This window comes from Macaca fascicularis, chromosome 16 (assembly GCF_037993035.2).
Source record: "Macaca fascicularis isolate 582-1 chromosome 16, T2T-MFA8v1.1".
NCBI classification, from domain to species: Eukaryota; Metazoa; Chordata; class Mammalia; order Primates; family Cercopithecidae; genus Macaca; species Macaca fascicularis.
The window spans coordinates 58,792,825-58,820,311 of record NC_088390.1 but is presented as its reverse complement, the minus strand read 5'-3'; the positions used below and the strand labels follow the sequence as shown (position 1 = coordinate 58,820,311).

General features: G+C 49.6%; 2 protein-coding genes and 2 long non-coding RNA genes across 34 annotated transcripts in view; 3 read left to right on the top strand and 1 right to left on the bottom strand.

Annotated features, from left to right (window-relative positions):
- The window catches only part of SP2 (Sp2 transcription factor), a 32,758-nt gene extending 20,312 nt beyond the window's left edge, over positions 1–12,446 (top strand). For all 4 annotated transcript variants that reach the window (XM_005583523.3, XM_045374921.1, XM_045374922.2 and 1 more), the window contains 5 exons: positions 139–1,113; positions 6,424–6,736; positions 8,417–8,591; positions 8,845–9,038; positions 11,212–12,446. In XM_005583523.3, coding sequence (XP_005583580.2) covers positions 139–1,113; positions 6,424–6,736; positions 8,417–8,591; positions 8,845–9,038; positions 11,212–11,312 — 1,758 coding nt within the window. In that variant the 3' untranslated portion in view covers positions 11,313–12,446. The remainder of the gene's footprint in view (positions 1–138; positions 1,114–6,423; positions 6,737–8,416; positions 8,592–8,844; positions 9,039–11,211) is intronic.
- LOC102146606 (uncharacterized) overlaps positions 1–26,196 on the bottom strand; it is a 52,405-nt gene extending 26,209 nt beyond the window's left edge. The window contains exons 1-2 of one of the 2 annotated variants that reach the window (XR_012425737.1): positions 24,944–26,196; positions 2,347–2,464 (exon numbers count right to left, since the gene is read on the bottom strand). This is a non-coding gene — a long non-coding RNA (uncharacterized lncRNA). The remainder of the gene's footprint in view (positions 1–2,346; positions 2,465–24,943) is intronic. The other variant, XR_006693027.3, reaches the window with a different exon arrangement.
- Positions 12,468–13,485, top strand: LOC141408809 (uncharacterized). The gene is made up of 2 exons (XR_012425738.1): positions 12,468–12,549; positions 13,230–13,485. It is a non-coding gene; the product is annotated as an uncharacterized lncRNA (long non-coding RNA).
- Positions 26,197–26,392: 196 nt separating the features above from the next.
- PNPO (pyridoxamine 5'-phosphate oxidase) overlaps positions 26,393–27,487 on the top strand; it is a 30,607-nt gene continuing 29,512 nt past the window's right edge. For all 27 annotated transcript variants that reach the window (XR_012425735.1, XR_012425725.1, XR_012425726.1 and 24 more), the window contains exon 1: positions 26,393–26,616. Coding sequence is in view for 8 of the 27 variants with exons in the window: in XM_074019407.1 (XP_073875508.1) it covers positions 26,479–26,616 (138 nt within the window). In the remaining 19 variants the exon portion in view is untranslated. The remainder of the gene's footprint in view (positions 26,617–27,487) is intronic.

The window sequence follows — 27,487 nt, the reverse complement described above, 5'->3', positions numbered from 1 at the left end:
GAGGGTGCTGGCAACATGCCTGCCACGGAGGTGGGGAAGAGTGGCGTGGAATACCGCCAAGAAGAGAAGATCATGGACAGAGGCAGCTGGGCAGCGGGCCTTCCTGTCTCATTCCTTTTCTCTGCTGTTTTTTTGCAGGACTCCCAGCCATCTCCCTTAGCCCTGCTTGCTGCAACATGTAGCAAAATTGGCCCTCCAGCAGTTGAAGCTGCTGTGACACCTCCTGCTCCCCCACAGCCCACACCGCGGAAACTTGTCCCTATCAAACCTGCCCCTCTCCCTCTCAGCCCCGGCAAGAATAGCTTTGGAATCTTGTCCTCCAAAGGAAATGTACTTCAGATTCAGGGGTCACAACTGAGCGCCTCCTATCCTGGAGGGCAGCTGGTGTTTGCTATCCAGAATCCCACCATGATCAACAAAGGGACCCGATCAAATGCCAATATCCAGTACCAGGCAGTCCCTCAGATTCAGGCAAGCAGTTCCCAAACCATCCAAGTACAGCCCAATCTCACCAACCAGATCCAGATCATCCCTGGCACCAACCAAGCCATCATCACCCCCTCACCGTCCAGTCACAAGCCTGTCCCCATCAAGCCAGCCCCCATCCAGAAGTCAAGTACGACCACCACCCCCGTGCAGAGTGGGGCCAATGTGGTGAAGTTGACAGGTGGGGGCGGCAATGTGACGCTCACTCTGCCTGTCAACAACCTCGTGAACGCCAGTGACACCGGGGCCCCCACTCAGCTCCTCACTGAAAGCCCCCCAACCCCACTGTCTAAGACTAACAAGAAAGCAAGGAAGAAGAGCCTTCCTGCCTCCCAGCCCCCTGTGGCTGTGGCTGAGCAGGTGGAGACGGTGCTGATCGAGACCACCGCGGACAACATCATCCAAGCGGGAAATAACCTGCTCATTGTTCAGAGCCCTGGGGGGGGCCAGCCAGCTGTGGTCCAGCAGGTCCAGGTGGTGCCCCCCAAGGCCGAGCAGCAGCAGGTGGTGCAGATCCCCCAGCAGGCTCTGCGGGTGGTGCAGGCGGCATCTGCCACCCTCCCCACTGTCCCCCAGAAGCCCTCCCAGAACTTTCAGATCCAGGCAGCTGAGCCGACACCTACTCAGGTACCACACTCCCTGTACTGTCCTCCTCCTCCTCTGGTTATGTCTTTTTGGCTTGCTCTGAAGATGATGCTGATCATCTCCCAGCTTAATCTGACCTTTGAGAGTCAGTATCTTTTGGGATGGGCAGTAAGTGGCCGTTTCTACCTGACCAATGGGCTCTCTTTAGTTCATAGGGCCAAGTACTGCTTATCTTTAGAAATTAGATGAAACATAGGGATATTTTGGCCCTTTTTCTTTATGGGTTTTTTTTCAGGGGATGGAAAGGGGACAGATACATACTTTTTAATAACACTTATTTTTGATTATAGAATTACATACTCAAAACATTAACAAGAATGAAAACATTCCAGTCCATAGAATTTTATGTAAAGTAAGAAAATTAATGAGAAAAATGCTGATCATTATTAATGACAAGATAAAAACAGGAAGAGCAGCCTAGCTTTATAGCAGGAATATTTCGGCTAGATTCATCTGAAATGTTTGTTTGTTTTAGGGTGTTTTTTTTTGAGATAGGGTCTTACTCGGTTGTCCTGCCTGGAGTGCAGTGATGTGATCATTACAGTCTCAATCTCCTGGGCTCAAGCAATCCTCCCACCTCAGCCTGAGTAGCCAGGACTACAGGTGTATGCCACCATGCCAGGCTGAGCCACTGCTTCCTGCCAAACTGGGATGCTGAATCCAACAAGAATGTTCTTATTTTTGGCATTTATTAATGTGCTCTAATACTCTGGAATCTCTTTGGCTCTGTGAGGCAAGTTTTATTCTTTGTGCATGCCTACTAAGTGCCAGTAATTGTGCCCATGTTGCAGATGGAGAACCCAGAACTCAGATCATTTATGAAGTTTCCAGGATCAAATAGGGCACAAATGACAGGAACCAGGAGTCAGCTGAGATTTGTAACTTCAGACCCCACACTCTTCCATCTTCCACCTTGACTCTCGTGTCTTATGTGTAGCAGGTGCTACCATTAAAATTGGGGAGTTTTATTTTTTAATATATAAAAAAGTTCCTGCCATTGAGGAATTTATGACCTCGTTGTCTATAGAGGGAGAACCGAATGACTGAGAGTGGGAAGTTGTATCATTTCCCAGGTGGAGAAGACAGCCCTTGAATTTGAACTGTGGACACAGAAGTCACACAGGAATTCACCCTTCTGGCATCTTTTATGTTGCCAGGTGATTTTTTTATAAGTCGTTTATCACAGTATCTGTGAATTCCCATGATCAGACCTACCTGACGGGTGAAGAATTGTGGCACCTGCTCAGGAGCACATCCTCGGCATTGCCTCCCTCCCTTCCATGAGGTTCCATATCTTGAGGTTGATGGGACAGGACTTAATCCCAGGTCTTCCCTAAGGAAATAATGATGCATATGCAGAAAGATTTAGCTACGGCATTATTTTTTCATACTACACAGCTTTATATCATCCCAACATGCGGATTATTATACAACTGATACCTTGTTAACTGTATATATCTAAGCTGTTTCCAATCTTATAGCTAAATAAATCCCTAAAAGTGGGTCAAGGACACATACATTTTTTAAAAATTTGTATTCTATATTAGAGGTTTGCAGTCTGTGACCAACTTTCAAGCCAAATCTAGCCCAGCCACCTGTTTTTGTAAAAAAAGTTTAACTGGAGTGCAGACACGTCCATTTGTGTTGCCCTTGCACAACAGTAGTAGCAGAATTAAGAAGCAGAGACAATATGCCCCACAAAGCCTAAAATATTTACTCTCCGGCCCTTTATAAAAAAAGCTTGCTGAACCTTCAGATGCAAATACACATACGCATGCATGCATACGCACATATACACACAAAATCAGACAAAAAATATCAGTGATTTGAAAAAGGGGCACATATCAGAAAACTGGGAATGAGATTTGCATATTTACTAAGAAATGGGCCAAGTGAGGTAGTTTATGCCTGTAATCCCAGCACTTTGGGAGGCTGAGGCTAGAGATCGCTTGAACCCAGGAATTCAAGACCAGCCTGGGAAAGATAGCAAGACCCCATCTCTACAAAAAATTAAAAAATTAGGCGTGGTGGTGCACATCTGTAATCCCAGCTATTCGGGAGGCTGAGGTGGGAGGATCACTTGAACCCGTGGGTTTGAGGCTGCAGTGAACTATGATCATTCCACTGCATTTTAGCCTGGGTGACAGAGACCCTGTCTCTATAAAAAAAAAAAAAAAAAAAAAAAAAAATTTAAGAGATGAGATGTTTATTAGTGTTTAAGTGAGAAGAAGCACAGTCATAAATAATCCAGGAATTAAAAATAACCCCAATCAAAATCACAGCAGGATTTTTTTTTTACAAAGAACTTTTTTCCTTTTGACTCATTTGAGTGTAAATTGCCACCATGATCCTCCATGCCACCATGATTGTCACTTCTGAATGCTTTAATTCCTACACACAAGGACATTCTACATTACCACAATACAATTGTCAAACCCAGAAAATTAGCAATGAAACACACTACTAATTCCAAGACCCCACTCTGTTTTCACCACTTGCCCCACTAATTCCTTTGTGGCAAAAGGATCTGATCCAGTATTACACATTACGTTTAGTTGTCTCCTTAGCCTCTTTTGATCTGAAACACTTCCTCATTCTTTTTATTTTATTTTATTTTATTTTTTTGAGTCTTGCTCTGTCATCCAGGCTGGAGTGCAGTGGCGCCATCTCAGCTCACTGAAACTTCTGCCTCCTGGGTTAAAGCAGTTCTCCTGCTTCAGCCTCTCGAGTAGCTGAGACTACAGGCGAGTGCCACCACGCCCAGATGGTTTTTTGTATTTTTAGTAGAGACACAGTTTCACCATGTTAGCCAGGATGGTGACTTCGTGATCCGCCCACCTCAGCCTCACAAAGTGCTGGGATTACAGGCGTGAGCCACCACACCCGGCCAATTTTTGTATTTTTTTAATAGAGACGGGATTTTACCATCTTGGCCAGGCTGGTCTTGAACTCCTGACCTCGTGATCCATCCGCCTTGGCCTCCCAAAGTGCTGGGATTACAGGCGCGAGCCACCACACCCGGCCTTCAGGTCGGCTCTTATATCCCTTTAACAGGCTCTCATTCTTTTTTTTTTTTTTTTAAATAAAATCAGCTTTATTGAGACATTCACATACTATGAAACTCACCCTTTTAAAGTATACAATTCAGTGATTTTTAGTATATTCACAGAGTTGTGCAGCCATTACCTCTATATAATTTTAGAACATTTTCATCACCCCAAAAAGAAACTCCCTTTAGCCATCACTCCCCATTTATTTCCTCCTCCTGCAGCAGCCCCTGGCAACTACTAGTCTATTTGTAATGTTTTCAAGGTTCATCCATGTTGTAGCATGTGTCTGGTGACTGGCTTCTTTCACTTAGCATAATGTTTCAAGGTTCATCCTGTTGTAGCATGTCTCTGAACTTCATTCCTTACATTTTCCCAACCTCAGCCTTAGGGTCAACCATTTCTTCTCAGATTCCTGGTTTCTCTCATTGAAGGATGTGATAGCCTCTTTTAATTCTGTCATCCTCTTCCTCCTCATTTATTTATTTACGTCATTATGGACTCACAGATTGCTGCTTTTTTTGTGTTTTGAGATGGAGTCTCACTCTTGTCACCCAGGCTGGAGTGCAGTGGCACAATCTCAACTCACTGCAACCTCCACCTCCCGGGTTCAAGCACTTCTGTTGCCTCAGCCTCTCCAGTAGCTGGAATTACAGGCGTGCGCCATCACTCCCACCTAATTTTTTTTTTTTTTTTTTTTTTTGCATTTTCAGTAGAGACAGGGTTTCACCAAGTTGACCAGGCTGGTATCAAACCACTGACCTCAAGTGATCTGCCTGCCTCTGCCTCCCACAGTGCTGGGATTATAGGCATGAGCTACCGCACCTGGCCAGATTCCTGTTTTTTTCACTGGGTTATAATCCGTAAAGATTATTTCGATGTTTTCATTGACCTAGATTTGGCCAGTGGGTTCCCCTTTAAGCTGGCTTATATCTTTTCAAGTCCCCACCATTCTGTAAGCATTCCTTTACTTTCTAGTACAAGTGTTCCAAGCTTTTCTTGTACCTTCCCTGCCCCAACCCTGGAATCAGCTATTTCTCCAAGGAGCCTGGATTCCTTTAAGTGGAGCATGTGAGTTACAAGCTAAGGCCTGGGTGCTAGGTAAGCTCATTGCTACTGGGCATGGCTGGTCCTAGCCCTTCTCAATGGACACAGCTAGGAAGTATGTATAAACAGACGTACCGAAGCAATGCCTACATGGATAGATGTAGATAAACTTATATAAGGACACACACAAATATATACACATACACATATACACACATTTGAATCTGTATTTCTTTGTCTGTATATATTGAAACCCATGAGTTTCCACCAATGTCTCTAATTCCCATCTAGCACCACAGCCTTCCGTCTAGCCTTCTCCCTTTCCATAACTCCCTTCTGTGACAGTGAGAGCCCTCACTCCTATTATCCTTAACATACTTCCTTTCTGGATAAGTCCTAGGTATGCAGCCAGTCTCCACAGTCATTAGCTTTCCCATAGGGACACCCTCCTTAGCCTGCCACCGCCATTCCCTACCCACCACGGACACCCTCCTCCCTGCTACAAATGCCCTCCTTGTCCCACTCAGCCTCTAACATGCATATTTTTAAGGTTTTTGATACATATTCCCAAATTTCCTTCCAGCAAGGTTAGCCCACATCATACTTCCACGCCTAATATACGAGTAAGTGCCTGTTTTCTGCTCTCTCACCAACAATGAGCATATTTTATTTTTCTCCAATCTGAATTGGAGAAAAGTTGTTTTTCATTAATATGTAGCTCTTTTTTCTTCTTCTTCTTCTGATTACAAAGACCAGAAACTTTTTTTTTTTGAGACAGCATCTTGCTCTGTCACCCAAGCTAAGTGCAGTAGAGGGATCATAGCTCACTATAACCTGGAATTCGTGGGCTGTAATATGTGGCTCTTAAAAACTAAAGTGAACCTGTGTCATTTGGTTGATGGTCATTCACAGTGCACTGCCTTCTAAATCTCCAATTCTGATTCTTGGCAATTATCTTTTTCCATGCTAAGTAAATTCAACGTTTGATTTCAAATCAATAGTCAACATTCGCCAGCATAGTATAGGATGCCAGCAGCCCTTTGTTGAGCATTAGCTGTGTATAAATGTAGGTTTGGGTGAACTGAAGAGACTTTTAGCTGTCAGGCACCCCCAGTTCTCACTTGGGCAGGGACATTTGAAAGCCCCAGGAACCCAGTCTTTTCCGGTCACTGACTTTTTTTCCTCTGGCCCCTCCCAGGTCTACATCCGCACGCCTTCCGGTGAGGTGCAGACAGTCCTTGTCCAGGACAGCCCCCCAGCAACAGCTGCAGCCACCTCTAACACCACCTGTAGCAGCCCTGCATCCCGTGCTCCCCATCTGAGTGGGACCAGCAAAAAGCACTCAGCTGCAATTCTCCGAAAAGAGCGTCCCCTGCCAAAGATTGCCCCCGCCGGGAGCATCATCAGCCTGAATGCAGCCCAGTTGGCGGCAGCTGCCCAGGCAATGCAGACCATCAACATCAATGGTGTCCAGGTCCAGGGCGTGCCTGTCACTATCACCAACACAGGCGGTGAGGATGGCCCCTGTGGCCAGGGTGTTGGCAGTGGTACCTGCTCCTAGCAGGTGGAAACTATGGGCTGGCCCCGGGATTTCCAGTAACAATAGTGAGGATGCTGTCCATCATAGCTTAAGGGTACGTCCACCTGCAGCTTCTCACCTAGTCCTTACGATAGCACTCAGAGATAGTTTAAGGCACATGTCCCCATCTGACAGCTGAAAACAGAGAAGACAGATGTACTCGGAAAACTTTCCAACTAACATCCAAACGCAAAAACGGCTTCTTGGAGGAGAAAGCTTTGAGTTAAGGTTGGAAGAAAAGGGAGGCCCTGGCAGTCGGAACAGTTTGTGCTGCACTTCAGTTCAGTGGTGAGATTTATGCTGTGAAACCAGCCTTGCAAATAACCAGAGGAAAAATTGGAGCAACCTAGCAAAAATGGCTCCTTATGTAGGGGGAGCTCTCTGAATTTCTCTTCATGCTTAATGATTTTTTTTTTTTTTGAGACGGAGTCTCGCTCCGTTGCCCAGGCTGGAGTGCAGTGGCGCGATCTGTGCCTCAGCCTCCCGAGTAGCTGGGATTATAGGCACCCACCACCATGCCCCACTAATTTTTGTATTCTTAGTAGAGACGGGGTTTCACCATCTTGGCCAGGCTGGTCTTGAACTCCTGACCTTGTGATCCATCCACCTCAGCCACCCAAAGTGCTGGGATTACAGGCGCGAGCCACCATACCCAGCCCATCCTTAATGAATTTTTAGCACTTTAACACATTTGCTTTTCCCTCTTGAGGTGACCCCCAAGAGGATAAGGCATCCTAGAGCATCTGATTTTTCCCAAAGCCCATAGAACTGTGTCCTCTTTTGTGTGTGTGTGTGTGTGTGTGTGTGTGTGTGTGTGTGTGTGTGTGTGTGTTTTAAAGACATGGCCTCAGGGCCTAGCTCTATCATCCTTGCTGAAGTGCAGTGGCAAGATCATGGCTCAGTGCAGCCTCAGCCTCCTGGGCTCAAGCAGTCCTCCTACTTCTGCTTCCTGAGTAGCTGGGAATACAGGCATGTAGCACCATGCCCAGCCAATTTTTTAGTTTTTTGTACAGGTGGGGGGTCTCCCTATGTTGCCCAGGCTGGTCTTGAACTCCTGGGCCCAAGCAATTGTCCTGCCTGCCAGAGTGCTGAGATTACAGGTATGAGCCACTGTACCTAGCCTGTGACCTCTGTCTTTTTAACAGAAATTCCTGGAGACTTTCCTAAAAGCAGAGTTGGTATCTCACAAGGGCCTAAGGTTGGAGGAGATTCAGGAAGAAATGTCTTAAGACAAGTCCCTTCCCAACTGAAATCATGTGGGCAATATTTTGAAGCAAATTCTGCCTACATAGTACAGTGGTTCAGGGCACCGACTTTGAAATGGGCTTCCTGGGTTCAGATCTGTGTTCTACCACTTACTAGCTGTGTGATCTTGCTATGTTATTGAGCCTCAGTTTCTTCATCTGTAAAGTGCTGATAGTACCTATTTTATAGGGTCATGAAGATTAAATGAGTGAATACATACAAGGTCCCTAAAACGGTATCCACCGTATAGCAGGCTCTCAAAAATAGCTGCTATGATTATCATCTTTGTCATGTGCAGAAGGGCAGAAGGGTTGACTCGAGGTTTCAGGCTTCCTCGCCCTGAACTCTGCCCTCTTTGTCCCCACAGGGCAGCAGCAGCTGACAGTGCAGAATGTTTCTGGGAACAACCTGACCATCAGTGGGCTGAGCCCCACCCAGATCCAGCTGCAAATGGAACAAGCCCTGGCCGGAGAGACCCAGCCTGGGGAGAAGCGGCGCCGCATGGCCTGCACATGTCCCAACTGCAAGGATGGGGAGAAGAGGTAATTCAAGGAGAGGGGCCAAGCCACAAGGCTGGCCTGTGTTCCCCAAGCTCCTCCTGAACAGTTGTCCAGAGCTGCAACTGGCACAGATCAGGCAGGGAGGAGCTGGCAGCTCTGTGCCACCTTGCCCCTTGCCTCTTTGTGCTCTCTGACCTGACCCCACATCCTCACTGCATCCTGTTCCTGCCCCATCCTCTACCTTTTTTCTCTCCTCTTCCTATTCCGTCCACTCTACCCTCACCCCAATTCTCAGGTCTGGAGAGCAGGGCAAGAAGAAGCACGTGTGCCACATCCCCGACTGTGGCAAGACGTTCCGTAAGACGTCCTTGCTGCGTGCCCACGTGCGCCTGCACACTGGCGAGCGGCCCTTTGTCTGCAACTGGTTCTTCTGTGGGAAGAGGTTCACACGGAGTGACGAGCTCCAGCGGCACGCTCGCACCCACACAGGTCAGCCCCCTGCCTTCGGGACCCTTCAACCACACAGGTCAACTTCCTGCCTGTCCCTCCACCCCCACTCTACCGGCTTTAGCAACATTGACACTCCTGGAACTGCCACACTGAGCAAGAGCTACAGACTGTCCAGGGACGACATAGGAAATTATTTTCAAGCCATTCCGTTATCACTGTTGTTTCTCCAAGTAATAGGAAAGGAATAGTTGTCGTTGCATGACACAACCTGATGACTTTTGCCATGTCAGCATAGTTATTTAACAAACACTGACATGGTGTGCCAGGCACAGTACTAAGCACTTTACTGATTACCTCAGTTGATCCTGGTAAGGACTTTATGGGAGGATACTTTGTTTATGTTTATGCCTTTTTTTTTTTTTTGAGATGGAGTTTCATTCTTTTGCCCAGGCTGGAGTGAAGTGATATGATCTTGGCTCACTGCAGCCTCCGCCCCCCAGGTTCAAGCAATTCTCCTGCCTCAGCTTCTCAAGTAGCTGAGACTACAGGCACCCACCACCATGCCCAGCTAATTTTTGTATTTTCAGTATAGACGGGGTTTCACGATGTTGTCCAGGCTGGTCTCGAACCCCTGACCTCAGGTGATCCACCCACCTCAGCCACCCAAAGTGCTAGGAATACACACATGAGCCATTGCACCAGCCTGTTGATGCCTATTTTACTGAGGCATGGAGAAGTGGCCCAGTCACACAGCTGGTGACTGGTGCAGCCAGGTTCAAACCCAGGCCCTGCCACAGCTTTTTTTCTTTCTTTTTCTTTTTTTGAGACAGGGTCTCACTCTGTCACCCAGGCTGGAGTGCAGTAGCACAATCTTGGCTCACTGCAGTCTTGAACTCCTGGGCTCAAGCAATTCTCCCACCTCAACCTCCTGAGTAGCTAGGACTACAGGCGTGCACCACCACACCTGGCTAATTTTAAAATTTTTGTAGAGACAGGGTCTTACTGTGTTGCCCAGGCTGGTCTCAAACTTCTGGGCTCAGCTGATCCTCCCTCTTCTACCTCCCAAAGTGAGATATCACAGTTATAGTTTTAGGTACTAGCAAATCAATGCAAAACTATTAAAAATATTGATCCAGGCTGGGCACAGTGGCTCACACCTGTAATCCTAGCACTTTGGGAGGCTGAGGCAGGTGATCACTTGAGCCCAGGAGTTTGATCAGGCAGGGCAATATAGCGAGAGCCCATCTCTTAAAAAAAAAAAGTTCATACATCTGCCACCTGAAATTGTCCTGGGTATCCACAGTGGTCCACACACACACTTTGGCAAACACTGCTATAGTGAATGCCTGCAGTGAGCAGACACCTGTCCTGGGGCTAGAGGGCTGAGGGAAGCTTGACCCAGAGCTCCAGCTCCCGGCCAGTGTGGTGAGACAGGTCCTACTCCTCAAAAGGCAGAGGAGCCAGCACTCCACAGGAAAGCAGTTGGGGTCAACATGGTTCCAACTAAGTGAGTGCTCAGGGCTGGCAGGGTCAGGGTGGAGCGGGATTTTCCTGCGATGGGGAGGATGCTGATCCAGGTTCAAAGTCAGAGAGACAGAAGAAGAAAGCAGGCGGACAACCCTGCACGGAAGACTCTTAGGTGCAGGGGCTCCAGGGACAAGGAATGGGAACAAAATAGACTGCAGAGGTCAAATGGGGGCAGAGAGAAATGAGAATTGATAAAAAGATTTAGATGAGTAGGGGGCCAAGTGTGGTGGCTCATGCCTATAATCCCAGCACTTTGGGAGGCCAAGGTGGGCGGATCACTTGAGGTCAGGAGTTCAGGACCAGCCTGGCCAACATGGTGAAACCCTCTCTCTACAAAAATACAAAAATTAGCTGGGCGCAGTGGCGGGCATCTGTAGTCCCAACTACTTGAGAGGCTGAGGCAGGAGAATTGCTTGACCTGGGAGGTGGAGGTTGCAGTGAACGGAGATTGTACCACTGCATGCCAGCCTGGCCAACAGAGTGAGACTCCATCTCAAAAAAAAAAAAAAAAAAAGATTTAGATGAGTAGGCACCAGGGAGCAAATGTGAGAGCAGGAGGTGGGCAGAATGTGGTGACAAGGCTACGTCAGCTTGTTTGGGTGCCCCTCACACACACCCCACCTTTTTGGGCAGAGACAGGGTCTGTGCCCAGGGTATGTGGGTGATGGGCATCTCCTCTTCCCAGGGGACAAACGCTTCGAGTGCGCCCAGTGTCAGAAGCGCTTCATGAGGAGTGACCACCTCACCAAGCATTACAAGACCCACCTGGTCACGAAGAACTTGTAAGGCCAACTGCGGCGGGAGGCCCTGAAGATGCAATCCCCCGCCTGTGTCCTCCCTGGGCCCCTGGTGGAAAGGAGCCCTGTGGCTGCCCTGGGCCTGCCCTCAGCCCCACTCCTGTTCTGCAACTGTCCCCACAGGAAGGGGCTCTGCTCCCTGTCCTCCTTCTGAAGCCCCTTGGCTCCGCCTTGGCCCTTCCCCTCACCACGAGCTCCCGGCCTGCCCAGACTGTGGACACTGGCCGTGCCCAATGAGACGTTCTAAACCAGGACGCGTGGGAACCCTTATTTCCAAAGGAAAAACATGCATTTCACTCCGTCGAGGAGCAAAGTGAGCCCCCACCCCCCACCCCAATCCCCGCTCCCAACACTGCCGGAGTCGCATCGTGCCATGCCCACTCTCCTGCACCTCCCTGGCCCTGCCGGCCACTGTGGACGCCCTGGGGCTTGGCACCCACCTCTGGAGAGACTCGGGGCCACCTCCACTCCATGTGCCCAGCCCCGCCACAACCTCTCCTCCAGCACATTCCAGCTCTGTTTAAAAAGTAAAGACACCCACCGACTCCTCCTGATCCCCCTCTTTTTCTATGGAGAACGTTGCCTTATACTCTCTACTTCAGATGATGAACACTGTGTACTGTGTGTGCTTTAAAGAAGTTTTATTTAATTGCTCCCTTCTTCCTTTCCTTGTTATTCACCTCCCCAATGCCTGCTTTCAGTTGAGGGTTGGGGGCAATGATGAGCATATGAATTTTTTTCTCACTCTAGCAATTCCCTTTTCTAAATGACACAGCATTTAAACTCAAATCTGGATTCAGATAACAGCACCTGCCCATCCTGCACCTCTTCCCTCTCCCTTCACCTCACCCCTGCCCGGCCCAAGCTCTACTTGTGTACAGTGTATATTGTATAATAGACAATTGTGTCTACTACATGTTTAAAAACATATTGCTTGTTATTTTTGAGGCTTTTAAATTAAACAAAAATCCAACTTTATTTTTAGTTGTAACTGCTTGAGGTATGTTTTATGAATTAAGTGACAGATTTGTTATCCTTTATTAACGTACTTTGTTGGTCAGCGCTGGGCTGACAAAAATTTTTTCTTGCTAATAAATTTAGTTGCCTGAGGCAAAATCTTCAACTTGGCAGTTCGGCTTCCTTTGTCTTTTCCCTTGGAGAGCTCGGAGAGGAGACTCCAGAGGAGGGAGCTGTGGTCTCTCAGAGCGATCCACACTGGGATCAAGGTAGGACCTTACCCTCCTGACCCTCAGCAAACCCAGGCCACGTGCCCAAAAGGGGCCGCAGCCACATGTACCTCACGACACTGGCACGAGCCCCCAGAGCACCTCCAAGGGCCAGGGCCCAGTGCAGGTGTTCCTGCCTTTTTCTTCTGTAAGCCAGTTTTGCCTGTACACAAATCAGATACAAAGAGCCAAGTCACAGCAGTGACCTCAGCCAGCAAGTTAACTCCTCCACCCACCTCCCCAACCCCTGGAGGAAGGCATTGGCCTCAGAGCCCATTAGCAAGAGGCTTAGAGAGGAGAGCCAGTGGGGCCTTGGCTCAGTCCCCTCCAAAAGGCTACAGTCTGGCAAAAATGCATTTCCCCAAGGGCCAAGGTCCCTTCCCAAAGTGAAGGGCCAGGCAGGTTCCTGGGAGGGCCTGGCAGCTAGAGGGGCCTGGAGCCCAGCTCTACCCGAGAGAGGACTCTGGCCACAGATTCTGGTTCCTTCTATATCCCTGCCCAGTAACCCAGAGAGGACGACAAGTTGATTGTGCCTTTTGGTTTTAGCAGATGCTGCAAATCTGAAATTTTGGTGGGGATCTGTTTTGCTTTGTTTTGCAGAGCTAATAGGAACTCAGGGGTTGCGATGTTGTGCAGATTAAGATTGGAGCTAGCTCAGTACATGTGTTTAAGCCCCACAGGGCCCCGAAGAGCATCCGGCCTGAAGAGACAGGCAAGTCCGCCTCAAGCATGTAGAGGACAGCATGTGCTTTCACTCACCCTCGAAGGACACAGCTGGGATTGCTGTTCTGTTCAGGAGTGGTGAGGCTCGTTTTGAGCTATCCATTCCCCTGCTCTGTTCCCTTTGTCACCAGCCACCTGTGTCTGCCAGCAAACAGCTTTTCCTTAGAGCCAGTCAACCCTCAAACGGCTGAAAAAGTAAAAAGCCCACGGATCTCAGATAGATCCAAGTTCTCTGCCCTTCACCTCTTCTTTGTTAACAAGCAGGGGGCCTTTCCTATCCCTACTGAAGCCATTTGGGCAATACTAGACCACCAGCGGAATCTACCTTGACACAGAAGCGTCTTCCTCAGCCCCTCAGCCCTGCATCTCATCACTGCACTGGCAGCAGGGGGACATGAGGTGTATTTATTCCTCATGGGTGGACTGGATGACTAGAAAACTGCCTTGCTGTGTTCTGAATAAGGGGATTGGTGGAGAGAAGGGGAATATTAACAAAGTGACCTCTTTCTGCCACATGTTTCCCTTGGCTTTGCTCTCAGGCACAAAGAATGATCCTTTCCTGGGAGCTGATTCCAAGCCATGTGCTTTATGCTTCCAGTACAGAAACTGACCTGACTTCCCAGCATCATTTGGAAATGAAGATGCCAGCCCCCAGCTGGGCAGGACGAGCATGTCCCGTGTAGGATTTGCCTTCTCCAGTGAGATGGGGGTTCAAAAGTTATATCTGATCATCTCTGCCTCCCTTGGGATGGCTGAGTTAAGAGCGAGAGAATGTATTCTGCCTAGCTGAGTGATGGCACGAGGAAAGCACAGAAAGACTTGTGGGCAAATTAACCCTCCTCAGGCTTTAACCTATCCATTATTTGAGAGTTGCAGGGGAACTGTTGAAGGTGTGATGTGGTCTAAGCTCACTCTGGGCAAGAGGCTCCCACAGACACCTGATCCTGATGGGCCCTTGATGAAAATCTGGGTGCAGCTCAAGGGTGGGGGTCCCTCATGTGTGGTTCCTTCTCTGTCCTCTACCATCCCCAGCGTCATGTCCACCAAAGCCTATCCCTCATGCCCCTCCTGTCTGTCCAGCTGAGACTTGACATTGCGCTCATTATCCCAGAGACCAGGATTCCATGCCTGGAAGAAAGGGGGACTGGGCAGGATTTCCCTCCCAAAGGCAAATTCAGACATTATATATACTTCATTTTTTTTTCCTTTAACCAAACCAGCAAATGGGTCATCCTTGCCCTTCCTTCAAACCACCCAGTCCATTTTCACAATCATCTTTCTGGCCGGGCACGGTGGCTCATGCCTGTAATCCCAGCACTTTGGGAGGCTGAGGCAGGTGGATCACTTGAGGTCAGGAGTTCAAAACCAGCCTGGCCAACATAGCAAAACCCTGTCTCTACTAAAAAATATAATAATTAGCCGGGCATGGTGGCGCATGCCTGTAGTCCCAGCTACTCGGGAGGCTGAGGCAGGCAGGAGAATTGCTTGAACCCAGGAGGCAGAGGTTGCAGTGAGCCGAGATTGTGCCACTGCACTCCAGCCTGGGTGACAGAGCAAGACTCTGTCTCAAAAAAAAAAAAAAGAAAGAAAATAATCATCTTTCCAGTACCCTTTTGAGGCCCCATGCTTGTCTGATGACAGTGCTGAAGTTACAGCCCGCCACACATGACATATTTTGAGGAAGACAGGATGGAGCAAGAGAAGGGTTCAGACCTAGCCCCAAGCCCAGGGTGGGTGTGTAGGAGCCCTAAGCGAATGGATGCAAGCTGTCCTGGTCTGAGTGCAGAGAATGGGGTGTTCGGGTTCTCCATTTGAGAACCACTGCCCAAACCTGAGACCCCTTTAAGGTTGCCCCTTAAAGTTTCCACACCCAGAAATTGGGCCAAAAAAGTTAAGCTGTTGGTTATTTCAATTCTGAATAAAAATGAAGGCATCTCTGCCTCCTAAGACCTGGTCTGATCTTGGCTCCTTCATCACTAGAACCTTCCTGAGCAGTGGTCTGGGACCCCTCGCCTTCCTCCCTCCACCTGTGTTTCAGAGCCCTCCTAGTCAGCATGGGCTTCACCTTAATCCCCACGGCTATTCTCTCTTCTTCCTGGGCTTCACCTCAAGCCCTACTGCTATTCAACCCCCCTCTTCCTCTTCAGCTTCAAAATAGACTCCTGCATGTACCTTAATTAAACACAGGCCCACTGCAACCCCAGTACCTCAGAGACCAGGAGGGAAACTGTTTTCAACCATAAGGAAAACAAAGCAAGTACTGTGGTCAATGTCAGTGACCCTCTGCTTAGGGCAAATGTTGGAGTGTGTGACTGCAAAACTGGGACATCCACCCCCCACTACAGGGGGTGCCCCTACTCTGCTTCGGCCAGTTGGTGCTGTGTGAGAATGCCAACTCTTGTGATTTTTGTAAGAGAAGCCAGAAATGTGGAGTTTGGGGTGGAATCTGATCTTCCAATGTTGGCTCGATTGTTTAAAAATACAGCAGGACCAGTTTCAGCCCTCAAGCTACCAGTTTTTGACTTCTGCATCATCCATCCCCTCTTCCCTGGCCAGTGACATCCTCTCTACCCCGACAACCTCCTACCTCTCAGTCTTCCCTTCCCCAAATTACAGGATCACAATGGCCAAAACATTTTTTGTTTGTTTGTTTTGAGACAGGGTCTTGCTCTGTTGCCCAGGTTGGAGTGTGATGGCGCGATCTCAGCTCACTGCAACCTCTGCCTCCTGGGTTCATGTAATTTTCCTGTTCCCAGCCTCCCAAGTAGCTGGGATTACAGATGTCCACCACCGTGCCCAGCCTTTTTTTTTTTTTAAATAGAGACAAGGTTTCACCATGTTCACCAGGCTGGTTTCAAACTCCTGACCTCAAGTGATCTGCCCACCTCGGCCTCCAAAGTGCTAGGATTATAGGCTTGAGCCACCATGCCCAGCCTCATTTTTTGTATTTTTAGTAGAGACGAGGTTTCACTATGTTGGCCAGGCTGCTCTTGAACTCCTGACCTCAGGTGACGTGCCTGCCTCGGCCTCCCGAAGCACTAGGATTACAGGCGTGAGCCACTGCGCCCAGCTCCCCAAACAGTTTAACCTACTGCCCAAGAGATTATCAAAGTGGAAGGAGGCAACTGCCCAAAGCAAGTGGGACAGCCCCTAGGGGTTAGACCACTGGCCTCAGTGTCCAAAGGCTCAAGTGCCTGTTGCTTCTGCTGCTTTCCTTGCCTGTAAGGGGTGAACAGGGTTCTCAGTTCCTCTCCTGCACCAGGCCCCCAACACACTGACCTTTCTTCCTAGAGGACCTTAGACCAGCACTGACCCCTCCAGTGGGCAGGCAAACAGCTTTTCATGGTGGCAGTGTCAGCAAGAATGTGTTAGTGAAAGAACAGGCCGAAGACCCCCAGGAGAAGTAGTGGAGCATCCATTGTGTCATCAGCCTGGGCTTTTCAGGTGATACCTGTGACAGCTCTGCAGACTGCAGTTGCGTGATGTACACCCCTGAGTTTGGGGTCAGCTCTACCTTAGGTCCACTGCTGTCCTGCAGTACAGTAAAAGGGCCTGGTCCCCAGTCATTAATCTTGACATTGTCTCAGTCTCTTCCTAATTTCCAGTCCTAGAAGAGCTCGGCCATGATGTCGACTGGACACAGACCCCTCTGCAGAGTCAGAGGGGGCTAGATCCACCCCCTACAGCAATGCCCACACCAGGGTCCCATGAGGCGTGTGTCTTCTACACTGTCCTGCCACAGGCAGGTGGTCTTACTCAGCACAGCAGGGCCACCCACCCGATGCCAGGGAGCTTTTAGGGAGACAGGCCCAAAGTTTAATAGAACTGTGATAACTGGGAGTCCTCGGGGGGACACCCTGGGCTCCCCAGCTCATGGTGAGAAAGTGGGCTGTGGTCACGCACACAGATACTACTTCTTAGCAGCGTCGTCCTTTACCCCAGGCAAAAGGGAGTATGGCAGAAGTTTCCTAGTGCACACTGCCCTAAGGAAAACTCACCCTCCCCAAGACCAACCCTATCTCTTGTCCTGTCTCCAAAAACAAGCTGCCACATCATTTCCAAAGTGAGCGGACCCATTTCCCCATACCACACCTGTTCTTCAGTTGGGGAGACCTGGACGAAGCAGCCGAAAGACTGAGAACTGTTACGGATGGGAAACTAAGGGGACAGGACTGCTAAATGCAAGGTGGGGTCCTGGAACAGAAAAAGGACATGAGTGGGAGAAAAAGGGGTGAAACTCAAAAAAGCCCAAGTTTGCTTTTTTATTTTTTTGGTAGAGTTGGAGTCTCCCTATGTTGCCCAGGCTGGTCTCAAACTCTTGAGCTCAAGGATCTGCTCACCTAGGCCTCCCAAAGTGTTGGGATGACAGGCAGGAGCCACCATGCCCGGCCTCTGTAGTTTAATTAATAGTGGTGTGCCAATGTTAATTTCTTGATGTAGACAATTGTGCTATGGTAGTAAGATCTTAATATTTGGGGAAGGTAGGTGAAGGGTGTATGGGAAATCTCTGAACTACATTGGTAACTTTTTCGTAAGTCTAAAATTACTTTAACAAATTGGAATGGAAGACCTGGAATAGAGACATAAAAAATGAAGCAAATGGAACAAGATCACCCAAGCAGCATCAGAATCAGAGTGGACAGCACATACTATGGTGACTAGAACCCTGAGATTCTGGAGATTATGAGAGGTGTGGGCACCTGTTAGAGTTTGCCAGCTATGGCCCCACCTTCATTCTGCCCCTTGCCACTTGCACCATCTCAGGTCCCCAGACCCCTCAGGGGCTCATGGCTGATAGAACACAGATGCCGAGGAACCTAACTCAGGATGAGATGCTGCCTTGGGACAGAGAACACTTGTAATTCAACCAAGGTCTTTGGGCTGGGGTGAGTCACTGAAGGAACTGCGGTAATCTCAGGACAGGTGGCAATTGGGTTTCCTAGGTGAAGGGGTCCTCACGGAGTAGAAGAGGCAGGAAGTGAGCTTGGGAGGATGGAATAATGAACAGGGCTGTGGGTAAAAAAAATGAAGCAAACCATGGTGGACTATGGTAGTGACTCAGGGCCTGGAGAACAGGGTCAAATACCTGCTCATAGGGACCTTGGGCAAAAGAAAATAAGAACTGACCACAGGGCAAGCCAAATGCAGGGACCAAGCAGGATTTCTCAAAGGAAACTAGGAAGCCGCTAGGCCATGTCCTTTGGGGCTGCCTGAAAACCCACCACCAGGCCTCCTCACTTACTGCCTGTGGCCCACACCATAATTACCAAGACAGGTAGTCTGGGGACTGAAACTGATTTAATTCACTTGGCCTTTGAAGCTCACCATCCCTCCAGTCAACAAACACACTTGTGGACGGGGACAGCGGCTCATGCCTATAATCTCAGCACTTTGGGAGGCTGAGGCAGGAGGACTGCTTGAGCCCAGCGGTTTGAGACCAGGGGCAACATAGTGAGACCCCTCTACAAAAATAAAAAAATTAGCCAGGCATGGTGGTGTGTGCCTACAGTCGCAGCTACTTAGGAGGCTGAGGTGGGAGGATCTCTTGAGCCCAGGAGGTCAAGGCTGCAGTGAGCTATGAGTGTGCCACTGCATTCCAGCCTGGGAAACAGAGTAAGACCCTGTCTCAAAAAAAAAAAAAAAAAAAAAAAAAAAAGAAAGAAAGAAAAAAACAAAAAACAAAAAACAAAAACACACACTCAGCCCTGCTCCCACCAGGTGCAAAAAAGTTCCATGCCCCACTCACCATACCTAACACCCATCATACTGAAAAGCTTAACAAAAGTGGTTTATGCATAAACATTACAGATTTTTTTTTTTTTTTTTTTTTGAGACGGAGTCTCCCTCTGTCGCCCAGGCTGGAGTGCAGTGGCCGGATCTCAGCTCACTGCAAGCTCCGCCCCCTGGGTTCACGCCATTCTCCTGCCTCCGCCTCCCCAGTAGCTGGGACTACAGGCGCCCGCCACCTCGCCCGGCTAGTTTTTTGTATTTTTTTTTTAGTAGAGACGGGGTTTCACCGTGTTAGCCAGGATGGTCTCGATCTCCTGACCTCGTGATCCGCCCGTCTCGGCCTCCCAAAGTGCTGGGATTACAGGCTTGAGCCACCGCGCCCGGCCAAACATTACAGATTAGCATTTTTTGAGCACACCTTGTGGGCTAGGATTGTGAGAAGGAGCCAGAGAAAGTTAAGAGATGTGGTCCCTCTCGGCAAGGAGCTCCCATTTTAACAGGGAATACCAGCCACACACAATGGATTTGGGAAGCCATCTATAAGCACATGCAAGGATTGTGTAGGGGGTTAGCCACAAGCACCATGGGCAGGACACTGGTAAGGTTCAGCCTCCTCTGATCTTGCCCCAAGCCTCTGAGGACTCACCACCTTTGGGCCTCTGATAAATCTACTCAGGGCTCAGGCATCTGCTGGCAGAGCATCAAGCACACATCCTTCTGTAAGTCCTGGTGTTGCTACCCTTGGGGCCCCAAGCTGAGTTCACCCCAAGGCTGGGCCCAAGAATTCCTGAGCTTCAGGCCCTCCAGCACACCCCTTGCTCTGCTATCAGCCTTCTTCCTCTCACCTCTTAGAAAGCTGGACACTGGCCAGGCAGGTGGCACACACCTGTAATCTCAGCACTTTGGGAGGCTGAGGCAGGCGGATCACCTGAGGTCAGGAGTTTGAGACCAGCCTGGCCAACATGGTGAAACCCCATCTCTACTAAAAATACAAAAATTATCCCAGTGTGGTGGTGCGTGCCTGTAATCCCAGCTACTCGGGAGGCTGGGACAGAAGAACTGCTTGAACCCAGGAGGTGGAAGTTGCAGTGGGCTGAGATCGTGCCACTGCACTCCAGCCTAGGTGACAAGAAAAAAACTCCATCTCAAAAAATAAAAAAATAAAAAATTGTAAAAAGAAAGCTGGACGCTATATTTCACCAGCATCATTACCACTCCTCCTTGACTCTCCCTTTCCCTACCACCCTCCGTAACTCTCCCAGGCCCTCTTTTCTTCTCAGACATTCTCATCCTCCCTCATGGCTCTAAGTGCCACCTCGAGGCTCATGCTACCTAAACCAGTATCATCAGCCCTGATCTCCCCACTAAGCTCCAGACTCCATTATCCAACCTGGCCAAATGTGGGTGTCCCATCAACCCTCACACTCAAAATGTTGCTAAGGAATTCACCTTTCCCCCAAACCTCCTCCTCCAACATGCCCCACTTCAATGAACAGCACCACCCGTGTCACCTAAAGCCAGCCCTGGTGAGTGGATCCCTCCTTTTCATAAGCCCTACCCCATACTCATGCATCAGGATCCTGCCCCCACCTTCCACTTGGACAACACCGCAGCTTCTCCCAACCTATCCCTGCCACCAGCCTGACCCTCCCTTGCTCATCACCCACTTGGTCACCAGAGCCAGGTTCCAAAACACAAATCCAATCACTAAAGTAAAACTGAAATACATAAGTTAGTTAGATAATTAGAAAAAAAGGTGGTTTAAGAAAGTAAACATTGGCCAGGTGTGGTGGCTCAAGCCTGTAATCCTAGGACTTTGGGAGGCCGAGACAGGTGGATCACGAGGTCAGGAGATCGAGACCATCCTGGCTAACACGGTGAAACCCTGTCTTTACTAAAAAAAATACAAAAAACTAGCCAGGCGAGGTGGCAGGTGCCTGTAGTCCCAGCTACTCGGGAGGCTGAGGCAGGAGAATGGCGTAAACCCGGGAGGCGGAGCTTGCAGTGAGCTGAGATCCGGCCACTGCACTCCAGCCTGGGCGACAGAGGGAGACTCCGTCTCAGAAAAAAAAAAAAAAAAAAAAAAAAAAGTAAGTAAACATGGCTGGGCATGGTGGCTCACGCCTATAATCCCAGCACTTTGGGAGGCCAAGGAGGGTGGATCACTTGAGGCCAGGAGTTCGAAACCAGCCTGGCCAACATGATGAAACCCTGTCTCTACTAAAAATGCAAAAAATTAGCCAGGCGTGGTGGCGGCCGCCTGTAATCCCAGCTACTCAGGAGGCTGAGAAAGGAGAATTGCTTGAACCCGGGAGGCGGAGGTTGCAGTGAGCCCAGGTTGCACCACTGCACTCCAGCCTGGGCAACAGAGTGATACTCCATCTCAAAAAAAAGTAAAAGCATTAGAAGAAAACAGGCAAGGCACAGTCCCCAAACCCACATGCAGATTTTTTTTTCTTTTGAGACTCAGTCTTGCTCTGTTGACCATGCTGGAGTGCAGTGGCACGATCTCAGCTCACTGCAACCTCTGCCTCCCGGGTTCAAGCCATCCTTGTGCCTCAGCCTCCTGGGTAGCTGAGATTACAGGTGCCCGCCACCACGCCTGGCTAATTTTTGTATTTTTAGTGCAGACAGGGTTTCACCATGTTGGCCAGCCTGGTCTCAAACTCCTGACCTCAAGTGATCCACCTACCTCGGCCTCCCAAAGTGCTGGCGTTACAGGCGTGAGCCACCACACCCAGCCATGCAGACTTTTTTGTTTCATCCTGAGAAACCAGTGTGCCTCTCTGTACAATAAAAATGTCGCTATGTATTTTCTATTCATTTAAGACTTTCTCAAGAGAAGACTGGAACAGTAAAATAATTCCTTTCTCCCACTCAGAAAGTCCCTGCTGGTGGTTGCATCAGTAGCAAAAACAGCTAGTAGGCTTGTTTCCCTTCTGGTTGTGCACTGCAGGGCTGCTTTGTGATCCAGAAACCAAATCCAACTAAGTAGAAAAGCGTAACACAAGTCTACTTATTATCTTTAAGACAAAGGGAAAAATACAAAAAAGCAATCAACTGCCACTTCTTTGCTAATGGCCAGGGGAAGGAGATGCTGTCAGAATCTAGCACTTTTTTTCTCCCCATCTGGTCTTTAAAAAGCAGGAACTAGACACTGGTTCATAGGCTAAAAAATATCACAGGATAGGCCGGGCGCGGTGGCTCAAGCCTGTAATCCCAGCACTTTGGGAGGCCGAGACGGGCGGATCACTAGGTCAGGAGATCGAGACCATCCTGGCTAACACGGTGAAACCCCGTCTCTACTAAAAAAAAAATACAAAAAACTAGCCGGGCGAGGTGGCGGGCGCCTGTAGTCCCAGCTACTCGGGAGGCTGAGACAGGAGAATGGCCCGAACCCGGGAGGCGGAGCTTGCAGTGAGCTGAGATCCGGCCACTGCACTCCAGCCTGGGCGACAGAGCGAGACTCCGTCTCAAAAAAATAAAAAAAAATAAAAAAAAATAAAAAAATAAAAAAAAAAATATATATATATCTCACAGGATAAAATATCAGAATCATTGTGTCTAAAAGCCTGGCCCTCAGCACCTGCATGATGACTCTTCAGCAAGGAGCACGTAGCCCTGCCTGCTTGTTCAGCTTGTTTACTCATCACCTTTGCTCCAGCAGTATTACATGTCTCCAGGTTCCCCCGAGTGCACCATGCCTTTACTCACCATGTTCCCTCTTGCTGGGACGCCTGTTCCATTGTCCCATCTAGCAAAAACTTACTTATTAAGACATCAAATGTCCACTCCCTTTACAAAGCCTTTCCTGACTGTTTGATCCTCTTCTTTCTGCTCCTCTTTACTGTACAGAAACACCTGTTAAAATATCTCGGGAGGCTGAGGCAGGAGAATCACTTGAACCCAGGAGACAGAGGTTGCAGTAAGCCAAGATTGTGGCACTGCACTCCAGCCTGGGTGACAGGGTGAGACTCTGTCTCAAAAAAAAAAAAAAAAAAAAATCCGCAACAACTCTTAAGCTCACAAATCTGCCTCCCCCTATAGACTACAAGCCCAGGTTGTCATCTTCATCTTAATATTCTCAGACTTGGTTCAGTGCACGGTCCAAAGGAAGTCTTTAGCAAATGTCTACTGAATTAATACATAAATATACATCTACCTCCATTACAATGAGCTGTTGGCTTTTAAGTACATGGATGAGCTTAGTCTTGGTGTCCTAGAATCCAGGTCCAGGGTAGCGGCAGCCCAGGAGTACTAAAAGAATGTGAAGAAAAACCCCATGGCTGGGCATGGTGGCTCACGTCTGTAATCCCAGCACTTTGGGAGGACAAGGTAGGTGGATCACTTGAGGTCAGGAGTTCCACACCAGCCTGGCCAACATGGCGAAACCCCATCTGTACTACTAAAATTACAAAAAATTAGCCAGGTGTGGTGGCACACGCCTGTAATCCCAGCTACTTGGGAGATTGAGGCAGGAGAATGGCTTGAACCCGGGAGGCAGAGGTTGCAATGAGCCGAGATCACACCACTGCACTCCAGCCTGAATGACAGAGGGAGGCTCTGTCTCAAAAAACAAACAAACAAACAACAACAACAAAAAAAAAACCCAGGCCGGGCGCGGTGGCTCAAGCCTGTAATCCCAGCACTTTGGGAGGCCGAGACGGGCGGATCACGAGGTCAGGAGATCGAGACCATCCTGGCTAACACGGTGAAACCCCGTCTCTACTAAAAATACAAGAAAATTAGCCGGGCGAGGTGGCGGGTGCCTGTAGTCCCAGCTACTCGGGAGGCTGAGGCAGGAGAATGGCGTGAACCCGGGAGGCGGAGCTTGCAGTGAGCTGAGATCCGGCCACTGCACTCCAGCCTGGGGCACAGAGCAAGACTCCGTCTCAAAAAAAAAAAAAAAAAAAAAACAAAACCCATGAACAAAACCCATCCTGAGTTGAAGTGCACTCATTACTCTGCTTACACAGGTTTAACTGCAGGGGCTTAAGAGGGCGGGAGTACAGCAATGTTCTTGTATAGAAAGACAACTTCGGCCGGGCGCGGTGGCTCAAGCCTGTAATCCCAGCACTTTGGGAGGCCGAGACGGGCGGATCACAAAGTCAGGAGATCGAGACCATCCTGGCTAATACGGTGAAACCCCGTCTCTACTAAAAAATACAAAAAACTAGCCGGGCGAGGTGGTGGGCGCCTGTAGTAGTCCCAGCTACTAGGGAGGCTGAGGCAGGAGAATGGCGTGAACCCGGGAGGCGGAGCTTGCAGTGAGCTGAGATCCGACCACTGCACTCCAGTCTGGGCAACAGAGCGAGACTCCGTCTCAAAAAAAAAAAAAAAGAAAAAAAGAAAGACAACTACGTCTGGCTGTGGTGGCTCACGCTTGTAATCCCAGCACTTTGGGAGGCTGAGGCGGGTGGATCACGAGGTCAGGAGATTGAGACCATCCTGGCTAACATGGTGAAACCGCGTCTCTACTAAAAATACAAAAAATTAGCCGGGCGTGGTGGCAGGCGCCTGTAGTCCTAGCTACTCGGGAGGCTGAGGCAGGAGAATGGCCTGAACCTGGGAGACAGAGCTTGCAGTGAGCCAAGATCACACCACTGCACTCCAGCGTGGGCGACACAGCAAGACTCTGTCTCAAAAAAAAAAAGAAAGAAAGAAAGATAACTTCAACAGGAAAGTAAATCTAGTCAGCTTCCTCTCAATTATGCTGATGGAGCAAAATGACGGCAGCACAAAAAAATTCAACCAGTGGAGAATCCATAGACCAATATCATTAAGTTTTGAGACATGTATTATTATTTTGCAGCAAAATTGTCTTCCAGATTCTATCTGGCTCAAGCTATGTACACATAAAGGATGACAGGTATCTAATGTAGGGCTTCATGAAGCTCAGCTGTAATGCAGACACCTGGCCAGGCCAGGAAGTTCCCCTTACCTGGCACAGTCCTGGGTGCCTGCCTAGATGGCTCTTGCAGTTCCCCTTCCTGATGCTGGTGGAAAGCAGGGCTACAGAGAGGTCTCGACCCAAGGCTGCCCCAGCCAGGTCAGAATTGGACTGGGCACGAGTGGGTTTCCCATTTTTCAGCCTTGCATCCACAGCCTGGAAGGGCTATTCACAGCCACCTGCTCCGTGTACTCTCACTTGGCAATTACTTGCATTGACCTAGAGGCTAGACTCCTACTACCTAGCAAGGGCAAAATGTGGAAAAAGGGAAGCTTGACAAAGATGGGGGAGGCCCTGGAGAGATGGGACATTGGCAGCCTCGCCATCTACCAGGTCACTGGCTCCTATGAACTCCAATGCACCGTTGCAGGGGAAACCATGAGCAAAGGGAGCAAAGTACTCTGACCCTTGCTTAAATAAATGAGGTTGGAGGGAGGGGGTTTAAAACCAGAAGAGGTGGCGGGTGCGGTGGCTCACGCCTATAATCCCAGCACTTTGGGAGGCCGAGGCGGGTGGATCACCTGAGATCAGGAGTTTAAGACTAGCCTGGCCAACATGGTGAAACCCCGTCTCTACTAAAAATACAAAAATTAGCCAGGCGTGGTGGCAGGCGCCTGTAATCCCAGCTACCCGGGAGGCTGAGGCAGAGAATTGCTTGAACCCGGGAGGTGGAAGTTGCAGTGAGCCGAGATCGCGCCACTGCACTCCAAACTGAGTGACAGAGCTAGTCTCCGTCTCAAACAAAACAAAACAAAACAAAAACAAAACTAGAAGAGGAAAACCACTCTGGTCTGGGAAACCTTGGTACCAAATTTCCTTTGTGACCTTCCCAAAGCCATCTTCCTTCTCACCTCACCGTCTCTTCCTAACCCCACTGCACCTCCCCACTCGGGGCATGGTCCACAAGTCATTTCAACCTCTCCCACTCTCATGCCCTAATTCCTCCCCACAACCAGATTACCCTTTTCTCTATGTGCCCCCATCACCTTGCTTCAGAGTCTGGCCCCTAATTCCATTTTCCATTTTTCTTTTCCCATTCCACTAGTCTCCCTTCCCAAGGGGTACTTCCTGCCCTAAGTTCGCCTACAGGCACCTACTATGGGCCAGCCACTTAATACTGACTACTCCTCTCAAGCCCCCGGGACACATCCTCCACCCCGCCTGAGCTGCAGGAGATCCTCCTATACCTTTAACCAACCTCCACGTGCGTGTTAACGGCGGTGACAGCATTTCCTTGTCTCTCTGCTCCCGCCCCCAAAGGCGCTACCCATTGGTCGCTGGGTTTCTCTGTTCTCGCTCTAATTGGCCTTGCTACCGAAAAGCTCCAACCAATGACCTCTCCATGTCTGTCTCCCTCCTCCGATCCTGGAAACTCATTGGCTCCGAGGATTTAGGACCTGTTAGCTTGGTTGGACGACTAGCAAATCCTTCCTTCCCCGGGGTAGAAGTCCAGGGTGAGAAATTGGTTCCGAACTCAAAGGAACCCAGCGCCGGGCCACAGCCGGGTCACGTGGCCGGCGGCCCCCATGACGTGCCGGCTGCGGGGCGTCACAGCGACGTTCGGGCGACCTGCCGAGTGGCCAGGCTACCTCCGTCACCTGCGTGGTCGCAGTGCTGCCATGGACCTGGGACCCATGCGCAAGAGTTACCGCGGGGACCGAGAGGTGCCGCCGCCAGGGCCAGGCCTCCTGCAGGGGCGGGGGAAAAGGGGTCCCTGGAGTCATCTACAGCGGGGCGGGGAGTAGGAGGAGCCCCTCCGGGCTTCTGGGGCCACCCGGTGGGGCAAGGAGGTTTGGGGATCACCCCCAGTGGGAAAAGGGGGCTTCAAAGACATCCCACCGGGGGAGGAGTTCCGGGAAAACGCAAATGAAATGGGTTCAAAAGGCAGCCTTTCGTAATGGGTGAGAGCTCGAACTTTGGAGCCTGCCTGGGCTGGAATCCTTAGTGTCTCTGGGCCTCAGTTTCCTCATCTGGGAAGTGATAGTACCTGCCTTACGGGGATGTTATGGTCTTAAATGTTTGTAAAGTGCTTAGAACCCTGCTTACTCGACAGGTAGCAAGGTCAGATAACTTGCTCAGGCCCACAGCTAGTGATGGATGAATCAGGGTTTCATGTGATGGATGTCAGGACAGTGCTGGGCCTCCCTCAAGGGCGGGGGAAGAGTGGTCCTCGGAGTCATCTACTAGGGGGAGGGGAGTAGGAGGAACCAGCCTCTCAGGGCTTCTGGGGCCACCCCCTGGGGCAAGGAGGTTTGGGGGTCACCCAAACCTCAGGTAGGAGGAGAGGAGAAAGCTCTTAGCTTACTGCCTTCAGTACTTTCTGCTGACCACTGGGAAGTTCTTTTCCTTTTCCCTTCACAGGAGGGGAACCAAGAGAACCTTTTAGGAGTTGGGGTCCAGGGCCCTGGTTGCCAAATCTGGTTGCATGTGGTCATTTCTAGAAATGCTTGTTTAAAATGCAGTTTTTCCAGCCCGGGCAACATAGTGAGACCCTGTCTCTACAAAAAACTAAAATTAGTCGAGCAAATAAGTAAA